Source organism: Sinocyclocheilus rhinocerous, unplaced genomic scaffold (genome assembly GCF_001515625.1).
Source record: "Sinocyclocheilus rhinocerous isolate Xijiao unplaced genomic scaffold, SAMN03320098_v1.1 scaffold638, whole genome shotgun sequence".
NCBI classification, from domain to species: Eukaryota; Metazoa; Chordata; class Actinopteri; order Cypriniformes; family Cyprinidae; genus Sinocyclocheilus; species Sinocyclocheilus rhinocerous.
In genome coordinates this window covers 111,698-124,018 of record NW_015664206.1, presented here as the reverse complement: position 1 = coordinate 124,018, position 12,321 = coordinate 111,698, and the positions used below count along the sequence as shown (strand labels likewise).

The 12,321-nt window shown below is 35.3% G+C and overlaps 1 protein-coding gene across 1 annotated transcript in view; it reads left to right on the top strand.

Annotated features, from left to right (window-relative positions):
• LOC107729959 (sodium channel protein type 2 subunit alpha-like) overlaps positions 1–12,321 on the top strand; it is a 52,885-nt gene that overhangs the window by 36,382 nt on the left and 4,182 nt on the right. Inside the window, exons 16-21 of the mRNA XM_016540695.1 lie at positions 2,019–2,375; positions 7,629–7,743; positions 7,847–8,001; positions 8,177–8,350; positions 10,985–11,107; positions 11,533–11,805. Coding sequence (XP_016396181.1) covers positions 2,019–2,375; positions 7,629–7,743; positions 7,847–8,001; positions 8,177–8,350; positions 10,985–11,107; positions 11,533–11,805 — 1,197 coding nt within the window. The remainder of the gene's footprint in view (positions 1–2,018; positions 2,376–7,628; positions 7,744–7,846; positions 8,002–8,176; positions 8,351–10,984; positions 11,108–11,532; positions 11,806–12,321) is intronic.

Genomic DNA, 12,321 nt, shown 5'->3' with positions numbered 1-12,321 from the left:
TACTGTAAGACTTGGCAACACTGGAAGGTCCTGGCAGATCGCAGGCCGGATTTTCGCAGAAAAAAGGGTTCAGTGAATAAATGCACACACTGGAAAAACTGTTACATATAACGACTTTCTACTTGGGGACCTTGATATAAATGTAGCGGAGTAAAAAGTACGATATTTGTCTTTCAAATGTAGTGAAGTTGAAGTAGCAAGTTTCCAGAAAAAATTATACTCAAGTAAAGTACAGATACTCAAAAAGTGTACTTAAGTACAGTACTCAAGTAAATGTACTTCGTTACTGTCCACCTCTGGAGAAATGCCATAAGTAGACGTGAATGTCTTTGAGCGAATCATTGAATTTTGAATCAGTTAACTGAAGCAGAGTGTTTGAACTGTTTCGCAGAAATGAGCACCATTTTTGTTAAAATGCACAAGTCACAAGACAAGGATTGTGAAACTAGTTAAATTTTATTATGGCATTAATTAATCACAATATTCAAAATGGGTAATTTAGAAAAAAATATTAGTATGCATCATTCAGAGATTTAAAAAATGTAAAAATTAATAAACATTTTTTTTTTTTAAATTACAAAAAAGTAGATTTAAACAATTCAGTATTGCACTATCCCCAAAAAGGACATAATTTCACCATCAATGATCTTGAATCTTCATTCATCTTCATTAATGTTTGTATCTGTAGTCTGTAATTAGGAGGCATTAGTGTACTTGACACACACTGAATCCATTAGCACAGACACTCCAATAAAGTTTTAAATATCAACAAATCTGTTTTTTTGCTATGTGTAAAACGCAGCATGAACAGTGCATCTGAACTTGTCATCCCTTTGAACTCAAGTGTCTTGCTATTCATTATCAGATTAAAGCTGCACAGAGCTTTTAACATCCTTTTATATTGTGATAAATACTGTTATTAAGCAGCGCTGTGTGTGTACGATAAAAATGACTTTCTTCATGGCTTCATCCACATGTGCATGTTTGGCAGAGCAGTAATCCTTTATCCATTAGTGAGATTAACTATGTTGGAGTTGACATCTTAAAAAGTGGGCTACACTTTCTTTTAGTTCAACATCAGTCACAATGCAAACTAAATATAGGCCATGCTTTAGCTAAAATAAAATACCAGTTAGGTGAATTTACATGAGAAAAATCAGTGACATCGGCTGAAAACAAAGAATGTTTTTGGTGTCAAATAACATGACTGATCGAAAATGTACTCACCCTCAGGCCATCCAAGATGTATGTGTGTTTGTTTCTTCATCGGAACAGATTTGCAGAAATGTAGCATTACGTTACTTGCTCACCAGTGGATCCTCTGCAGTGAATGGGTGCCGTCAGAATGAAAGTTCAAACAGCTGATAAAAACATCACAATAATTCACAAAACTTGTGTCCATCAGTCATCATTTTGTGAAGTGAAAAGCTGTTTGTAAGAAACAAATCCATCATTAAGACACTTTCAACTTCAAACCATTTCTTCCAGCTAAAATATCCTCTATCCATAATAATGCTTTCTCCAGTGAAAAAGTCATCTGCCCCAAACAGTCCCAAACTGTTCTAAACAATTATGTCAGTGGCTTTCGATGTGCGAGGACGACAGGAGATGGACTTTCACTGGAGGAAGCGCTATTATGGATTATTGTGCATTTTGCCCAGAAGTCACAGACCGAAGTTAAAGCACCTTAATGATGAATTAGTTTCTTACAAACATGCAACTTTTCACATCACAAGATGTTAATTGATGGACTGGAGTTGTGTGGATGACTTATGGATTATTGTGATGCTTTTATCAGCTGTTTGGTCTCTCATTCTGACGGCACCCATTCACTGCAGATCATCCATTGGTGAGCAAGTGATGCAATGCTAAATTTCTCCAAATCTGTTCTGATGAAGAAACAAACTCATCTATATCTTGGATGACCTGAGGGTGAGTACATTTTCAGTAAATTTTAATTTTTGGGTGAACTATAAATATCAATACTGAATGAAATATGTTCGGTATTTTGTCCTCAGCTGAGAGTTTTTAAACTAGCAAAGTCATGGCCCACCCTCAACACGCTGATAAAGATCATCGGTAACTCTGTGGGCGCCTTGGGGAACCTGACGCTAGTCTTGGCCATCATCGTCTTCATCTTCGCTGTGGTGGGCATGCAGCTGTTTGGAAAGAACTATCAGGACTGCGTGTGTAAGATCAGCTACGACTGCACCCTTCCTCGCTGGCACATGAAGGACTTCTTCCACTCGTTCCTCATCGTGTTCCGGGTCTTGTGCGGAGAGTGGATCGAGACCATGTGGGATTGTATGGAGGTGGCCGGACAGCCGCTTTGCATTCTGGTCTTCATGCTGGTCATGGTCATAGGAAACCTGGTGGTGAGTACACACTGTTTTCTGCTCAGGTTGTGCTAATGAGATTAACACGGTGCTGTGGAATACTTGATTTAACATTCTGCAGTAAAATATCACTCATCAGTCTTTTTCTTCTCACATAATAAAATAATTTAAACTCATATCAATATTTAATTTCATTTATTTATTAAATAAATTATATTTGTAAGTTATTAAGGAAACAAGCCTGGACTGTTACTGTACAAAGTTGTGATGATCAGGGAGGGATTACTCCTGTTCCTAATTGATTAATGAATATTTTGTCATCATTGCCTCACTCTTTTGTCATTCTTGCCTAAAAAAGAAAAGGAGTTGTTAGACAGAATGTACAAGCTAATAAGAAAGTGCATATTTATACAGTCACGATTCTAGGACCATACGATATGGTGTTTTTCTTGGAGCTTGGCAGTATAAATTACCACCTTTGTTGTATACAAAAAAAAAAAAACTTGACCAAATGGATGTATGCATTGGCTAATTCAGACACTAACCTTCTCTGGTGGAACATTTGATAACGTGATATTTCAACACAGGATTTCACAGGATTATAATTGAATTGACTCTAGGTTGGGGTCATGATGGCTATTGAACTATTAAGTGACTCTAAAACATTTAGATGTCACAATTGTTTATTGACACTAATGTCAGACCTGCTAAACTCGACAAAAAAACATAAGATCAAAAGTTTTGCATTTTGATGTTAAATTGGCATAAATATGGTTTATTACTCTTTGCATTTCAATATATTTTGAAGATAAACCATCATAGTCTAAGAAAAATCGCAGACTGTGAGGACACATGACATGGCATTAGAAAAAAAATTAATTCTCCCAGATGTTCTTCTAATATCCAGTTGTGACCAGAAAATACCTCTAAGAAGACTAAATGAAGGTCTTTTCCCAGAAAATAAGATGCCACTAAGCTTTCCTTCCTAGGTTTTCCTGTTTTGACATGACGACTGTCCTAAAAGAAGACATGATGTCATGTTAGCAATTTTATTCTTTAAAGTGACAAGTGCAAATATATTCACTCTCTATGAAATGACTTGTAAATAGTGTGTACAATAATCACAAACATGGATATTCATTGGTCAAAAGGTGTGGGAATGATACCATCACACTGTATATATAGGCTAGTTTCCCAAATGTGTTTGGCAGATTGTAAACATACATAAATGAATCCTCAGGGTAGACGCCATATTTAAGCTGATGCAAATGAAAATGAGTCAGTGAAGGATAGAAACAGCTGGTTTAATTGGTTAGACATCTTCTACAGTTGTTTGTGCACTAGAATACTTTTCTGAAAGACGTTTTCAACATATTTGTGAGCTATATGATTGACACCAAGATACACAACAGTACAACCTATAGAACATACTGCACAGTCATGTTTTCATTTGCGTCACATGAAAAAATAGCATGTACCCTGACTAAGGTCCTTTCCAAGAAAATAAATCAGCAAATTTTAGCTTTAACCGCCATATTTTACCCCAAACTTAAGTCCCCTGTTGTGTGTTGCTTAGAGGAATAGGTCCACAGGCTTGTGCTTAAGTACACGTAAGTAGACACTATTATACTCTTCTGGCTTTTCCAACTCATAACTGGCAACTTGTGTACGTTGTAATACACAGCAGAAACAGCTGTTTGTCACTGGTAATTGAACTAGGGTGCTTTTTAAAGCCGGATAGAGGGGCAGACATTGCAGACAGCATGGACTAGATTTGGTTCTTTCTGAAATACTAGACAAAAAAAGTGTCTGATCTGTGAGAGAAGTCCTTTATGTACTGTCTATTTGTACTGTCTGTTTTTGTACTATACTATATGTACTGTCTGTTTTTGGTGCTTGTTTAATTTTAAGCACAAACCATAATTCATCAAACATCAATGTACAAAGTATAACCTTAAATCTAAACTGGGCCTTATACAAATAGTTGACCCAGAACATATTTATTTACTCACCTTCATGTCATTCCAAAGATGGATCACAGTATGGTCGACTAGTTGACCAACAACCGATTAATGAGGTCGATTAGTTGTGGATATGAGTTTGAAGTCTGAACTGAATATGTCAAGAAAAAAGGCGGGCTGCACGTGACCAGTACAGTCCGATTTAGACTAGTTTAAGTGTTTATGTAGTATGTTAGACTAGTTTAAGTGTTTATGTAGTTAATAAAGTCTTACTTGTATCACACTTGACGTTGGTCATTGTTTGCTCATAACTGCAGATTTATGCTACAGGCTCTGTGTAGAGTTGTACAGTAAGAAAGTTATTTCCCTTAACCAGGAAATTAACATTCTTAGAATTGACAGACAGTTGACCCTGAGAGGTCAGCTAAATATCTACAGCGGATCTAAATATTTATAAATAATTATAACTAGTTATGATTAATTATTCATATTTCCCCATAAATGAGCTGATTCGCTACAGTTTTAACCTCCTTATTTTACCCAGGAGTCCCCTGTTGAGTGTTGCATAGAAATGCATTTGTGGAATAGGGTCTAACATACTGCACAGTCATGTTTTCATTTGCGTCACATGAAAAAATAGCATGTACCCTGACTAAGGTCCTTTCCAAGAAAATAAATCAGCAAATTTTAGTTTTAACCTCCTTATTTTACCCAGGAGTCCCCTGTTGAGTGTTGCATAGAAATGCATTCGTGGAATAGGGTCCACACGGGCTTGTACTTAAGTATACACTTTCCTCTTCTGGCTTTTCCAACTCATAACTGCTAAGTTGTGTACTCTATAAATGCAGAAACAGCTGTTTGTCACTGGTAATTTAACTATGGTGCTTTTTAAAGCCGGATAGAGGGACAGACAGCATGGACTTAACTAAAATCGTGGGGCATTTGGTCCTTTCAAAGCTAGACAGAAAAGGACAAAAAAAGTGTATGATCTATCAGAGAAGGTCTAGATGTACTAAAGGTCATGTACTGTTAATCACAGATTCACAATTCACATGACAGCATTAATTAAAGTTTCTTTATCCATATGATCTATTAAGTCATAACTGACTGCGTTTAAATTAATAAAAGCATTTTTGAGATTTGTGAAGTGGTCAGCATCTCCTGTGATCCATCAAAGCCACCCGCATAAAAGCTCACTGCTCAAATTAATGCACAACACAGCCAAACTGCATGTAATGTGTGTAAGATTGCAATAAAATTGAGATAATTATTCCTTCACAAATAAATCTCTCAATGAGTAAAACTAGTTGTGTCTATTATTATAGATATGCAACATTTTAATTATTTTTACAATTATTTTTCCTGGTTTAATAAGGTACACTTGTAAGAAAATAGATGTGACTGGGACAGACTTTCAGTATCATCTTCACTTAAAAAGATGCAATCTTATCTTGTTTACGTGAAATGAGCTGCTCCTGAGCAGGTCTGAGTTAACGGACCTGTTGCTATGACAGCAACTCCAGGATGAGCTTCAAAGAACCTAACAATCCTGGATCATGTCAAATCAGCAACAATAAAATCCAGTTAACTGGGTAATCCACATACGAAGAATGGACGAAAGGAAAACTTGAAATCGCATCATATGACCCCTTTAAGTTCTTGAGGTTGTATAGTCTGATTCACAAGCAAATGACTCATACGAGCTGATTCCTTTTAATGCACTGCTCAAAAATACTCACTAATTATTCTCAAACTCATAAATTATGATTTGAATTGATTGGTTAATTTAATCTCTGATGCATGTTTCTTAAGAAACAAAATACTTGTTAAGTATATAGTTAGGACCAACTATTTTGCTTTCTTAAAAGTATTAAAGAATCGTTTCCATTTCAGTTCTTTAAAGTTTTATTGAAATTCAGAAACAGAATAATTGAATTCTTTTAATTATGATCCCTAATTACTGTAGTACATTTGAGAAATAAAACACAAAATAATGCATTTACAAATTTGAACTTAATATGAGAGGTTATGAGAGGTTATTTATGTTCTTGAGGTTGTGTAGTTCACAAACATATGACTCATATGAGCCGATTCTTTTTAATGCATTAGTCAAAACACTCACAATTAATCTCGATCTCCTGAGTTATTGATTTAAATTGGTGGGTTAGTTCACTCTCTGCTCCGCTGCTACTTTTGTCATGTCAAATTAAAGACGGCATACATGTTTTCTTTATAATAAATGAGTTCTTTAAATTAAGTTTTTTTAAAAAGTAAAAAAATTATTGTTAATGGAAACCAAAATCATTTCTATTTCAGTTCTGTGAAATGGATCTGAAATTCAGAATCAGAATAAATTAATTATTTTGATAACAATCCCCAAATAGTGTTGTGCATCTGACAGATGAAAAACTAAATAAATAAATTAAGAGTAATCCAGCCTCACACACATATATACACACACACAGTCACACACACACTGCTCGCCTCGTAATGTGGAATTACATAAACAGCAGGATTGTGCTGGCACTTTAGGGCTAGTAATCTCCGTAAATCATTTTAAATATGTTGCCATTACATGCAGGGAAAATCTCATCAAAACTGTATTAAGAAAGCCCAATGTCTAGAGACAGAAACAAGGAGAATGCGCGTATATTCAGGCAGATTTAGAACGGCTCTCTCTCTTGCCATCTCAGATTATACTGGAGGTCGCTGACCTTGACTTGTGCGCGTGTGGATTAGATGCATAGGCTAGTATTGCACCATATGTATCTTTGTTCATGCGTTCTATTAGCTGTCTGCATTTTCCATGCCAAACCCAGAGGATTTTTCAATCAATGCTGGTTTCCTGGTTTATATGTGCAAATATACACCAATATTGTGCAGTTAACACCCAAATTATCGAATTAACAGATTCAGTACTAGTTTATACAAGGCCAAGAACCTAAATGATAGCATATGCATCACATTAATCATTAGATGTAGTGGGAATATGATGGAATATGATGGAATATGGGAATACGAATACGTATTGAATATGATGTATGAATTGCATGTGGGGTTCAATCACACAGACATGGAACACCTATTCAGTAATGGCTGATGAAAATTCAGCTTTGCATCACAAGAATAAATTACATTTTAAAATATATTAAAATAGAAAAGTGCTATTTTAAATTGTAAAAATATTTCACAATATTATTATGTTTACTGTATTTCTGATCAAATAAATGAAGCCTTGGTGTCTTCTTTTATTAAAAATTATTACCAATGGTAGTTCTGAAGTAATTTTTAATTTAAAACTCAATGCAAGCTTTGCTGTCTTGTTCAACAGGAAGTCAGCCTCTCTGAAGGAAGCACTGTGGACTTGAGGAAGCCTGGGGAAGATGAGGAGGAATATTCTGAGATGGCAGATGATGGCATGGATCCAGAAGAGTGTTTCCCTGAGTGTAAGCAAATAATGAAACGGAAGGCCATTGCTTCCACTTTTATGTACTGCATCATGGTTTTTTGTGAGGAGCTGATCGAACTAATCTCTCTGGATCTCTCCAGTCTGTATGCAGCGCTGTGAGTGTTGTAACATCAACACGACGAGAGGTCTGGGTCAAGCGTGGTGGAGGTTGAGGAAGACCTGCTATCAGATTGCGGAGCACAGCTGGTTTGAGACCTTCATCATCTTCATGATCCTCCTCAGCAGTGGAGCTCTGGTGAGGAACTAAACTGAGCAGTGAACAGTGAAATTTGTTTACATTTTAGAAATCAAAGATTAATGTTATTTATGCATCAAATTTGTCCCTGTGATTAAATGTGGAACTAGATTCATCATAATCAAGTATCAAGTTTCCTGGGTCTTATTGTGTTATGATATTCTTCTTGGGTCAGGCATTTGAAGACATTTACACTGAACAGCGGAAGGTGGTGAAGGTGGTGTTGGAATATGCTGATAAGGTGTTCAGCTACATCTTCGTGCTGGAGATGTTTCTGAAGTGGATCGCGTATGGCTTTAAGAAATACTTCACTAACTACTGGTGCTGGCTGGACTTCCTGATTGTGGATGTGAGTAGAAGAATACTGGATCACGAGTTTGGAATAATCACAATTTTTCCATGTTTTTGAAAGACGTCTATTATGCTCACCAAGGCTGCATTTAATTTGTTCGAAAATGCAGTAAAACAGTAATATGCTTACAGTTTTAACATTTTAAACATATTTTGAAATGTAATTTATTCCTGTGATCAAAGCTGAATTTTCAGCATCATTACTCCAGTCTTCAGTGTCACATGATCCTTCAGAAATCATTCTAATATCCCGATTTGCTGCTCAAGAAACATTTCTGATTATTATCAATGTTGAAAAGAGTTGTGCTGCTTCATATTTTTTGTCAAAAACGTGAAAATTTGGGGTCAGTAACATTTAAAAAAAAAAAAAATGTATACTTTTATTGAGCAATGACGCATTAAATTGACAGTAAAGACATTTATAATGCTACAAAATATTTCTTTTCAAATAAATGCTGTTCTTTTGAACTTTCTATTCATCAGAGAATCCTGAAAAAGAAAATGTAGCAATTGGCACAAAAATATGAAGCAGCATAACTGTTTTGCAACATTGATAATAAACAGAAATAATTCTACTTTTTCTATAGGAAACAGTTATTTTAAATTGGAATGATATTTCACAATATGAATGTTTTTCACACCAGTTTTTCCATCAAATAAATGTAGCCATGGTGAGCATAAAAGACTATGTTCAAAAACATGAACAAATCTTAATTATTCAAATTTTTTGACTAGTTCTATACTATGTTATATACTTTATTTGATTTAGTATATTATTTACTATAATAGTATATTTTGTTAGAATACAGGGCCATGAAAGTAAAATTAATTTGGTTTAAAATGAGGACTTTTCTGGCTAGAAAACTGGAAAAATAAAGAATCTGTTGCAGTGAAGGCCATTCATTACAGTGACTTTAGCACAAATCATGCAAAGCAGTGTCTAAATCTCCGTTAATCATGAAAAAAAAGAGAGTAAAACGGACACTGATGTGGCTTATTGATTTTATAAACTATGTACAACAGCAATATGATAAAACACAGATTTTCTGAACTGTTTAATTGGATTAAACAGTTCTTTCACAAATAATATAGTTCATTTGTCAAACTGTAGACTGTTTAGGTGTAACAAGCATCATATTAACTTAATATAGCCAGAATTTATAGTCTGAGCCATCCATAATTGACGTTAAAGACATAGTGATACATTTTAATTTTGAAGTTTTGAATTTGATGATTTTTGTTCGGAAGTTTTGGTTTTGTTTCATTCTGGTTTTGTGTTACTTGCACAATGACACCTCAGACCTTTTATGGCAGATTGGATTCAGAGTCAGAATCGAGATGTTATGGCAAACCCATCCCTCAGACACTGAGATAACTGCACAAAATACACATATAAAACAACTACACATGAACACACCCAATAAAACACCTGGCACAGCATCTGGAGTAGCTAACTAAACACAAGTGTGTCTCACTTCATGCTCACCTGACCCACACAGATCTCCACACACACCTTTAATGATAGGGTAAGTTTACAGTTCGAAGTATTTCAGCTGCAGTTTTCTTCTCACCCACGACGAGATATAAATGCCACTGTCTCGCTGTCGGCAATTTGAACGGATTCATTTCGACCTGTAATTTAACATGGTGTCAAGTTTGATATGTTTTAATAATTATTCCCACAGGACCTTGGCTTTTATATCAGAATGTACTCACTGTATCTAAGAATTATCTGGAGAAGATCAGATTTAGGACTGTCAATAAAATCAAGAATTAACATTTTAAAGGTACATTACAGTGAAAAAACATTTAAAGAACGTTTTAGCTATAATCTGTATTTTAAAATGTATGACTTTATTTTTTATGATTTTATGATTTAATTTTGTAATTTTATTTATATCAGTTAATCTTTGATTTCCGAAGTAGTGTTTTAGAGCAAATTGCACAGAAATATCTTCTTTTGATATATTGCAGTGTCAAGGAAAACTGCAAGAAAAGATTTTTTTTATTTTTATTTTTATAAAGACCTGACAATTCTTGGGACTACATTTAATAATCCATAAATGGAATCTAATCTATGAAACAATTGGGAATTCAGAACACTGTTTGGACTGATGAAAATCACATTAATAAAAAAGAATCTGATCAAAATAAATGATTTTAAAGAAAAACCCAAATTCTTTATAAAACCTCACTCTATTTTATACTGTATATATGCATATTGATTATGCATATATAGTTGAGTATGTGGGCATATGCATTGATGTACATATGTGCATACTTGTCCATGTTTTGCCTTCATTTCACCTCATTGGCCCATCAATCGAATTGCTACTGTTCCTGTGGCCACAACCTGCCGTACAGCAGAAACCCATTCTGTTCTACACTGTCTGTCTACTTTGACTGTAGAACAGAGTGGAAACCGATTGTGGTTTTAAACTGATTTGTAAAACTGATCTGATTTATATGTCCCAATAAATGTGTTCCTATAGAATGTCCCAAAAACGCATAAATAAATAAATTGCATCAAGTTACATACTTTAGTCTATTTAATATAAAAAGCCATTCAGAGAGGTGTTTTATTAATATGAAGTATTTTATCAAAAAGTTCTTATGTTTTCTCCTATTGCAGGTTTCTTTGATTAGCTTGGTCGCTAACTCTCTGGGCTACTCGGACTTTGGGGCCATTAAATCTTTGAGGACTCTCAGAGCTCTGAGGCCCCTGAGGGCCCTGTCTAGATTTGAAGGAATGCGGGTAAGATGCTGTCTTCTCAACTCAAAATATATTGTAAAAGTGATACTCATTACAACAAGTTTTTAGGGAATTCAATCAGATTATGCCACCCTGCATCATATTTAACACATTGTCAATATTTTTTGAGACCCCCCAAAATTTCACAAATCCCGTTTTCAGGGGAGCCCATGTCTTATTAAGGGGAGCCGAGCTCCCCCTAGCTCCCCCGTAGTTCACACCCTGGCTGCGTTATCAATAATATAGTATCAATAAGTTAAATTAAATTTGCATGTCTTGAGAAATGCAAACGATGCCTGTTTTTGTTATGGAGCAGAAAGTTTGATTTGATTAGTTTCTGATTAAACTGATTTTGTGATATAGTGCTGTGGTCTGTTACATTATGATTGCTTCCTGTATGGCATCACATCTCATTTCCTGTCATCCAGGTGGTGGTGAATGCACTGATCGGGGCCATCCCGTCCATCATGAACGTACTGCTGGTGTGCCTGATCTTCTGGCTCATATTTAGCATCATAGGTGTCAATCTATTCGCTGGGAAATTTGGGAAATGTGTCAACAGGACAGGATACATTCACAGTGTAACCCTGGTCAACAACAAGAGTGACTGCCAGGCCATGAATGACACCCAGTTCTTCTGGACCAAAGTGAAAGTCAACTTCGACAATGTGGGCCTTGGATACCTCTCACTTCTGCAGGTGGTGAGTGTCTCGATGATTGTACGCCATTCAGAATTGCACTGAGAATGATTTTACCGAGCTGCCAAATAGGATTCAGAATTGTAATTCAAAATTTGTGCTGTGCAGAAAATCCTTTACCTAATTTGGTGTTCCTGGTCAAAAATGACTGGCCTTTTTAAAAATTGTTCGTAAATCTGTTATTATGCTATATTATCACCAAATCTTGGATACACTGTTTCGTCAAAATGAAAAAAGTACTGTTTGTGGATAATTTTGGCAATGCTCACCCAAAAACTGAGGTGCGTAAGCTCAGATCAATGAGGCCTAGAATCAATCAGGTCCAAAAAGAAATACAAAAACTGCACTAATTGAAAGAAAACATGTTGACAAAAGACTTAATTCAACATTTGCTAATAATATAGCATAGCAATACATTTATAAGCAATTTTTTGTAGGCTGGTCACACCACAAGTCTAACAAGGTAAGAAAAAAAAAATCTCAGGAGTACAAAAGTTATCAAATTTTGGGGGGGGGGGT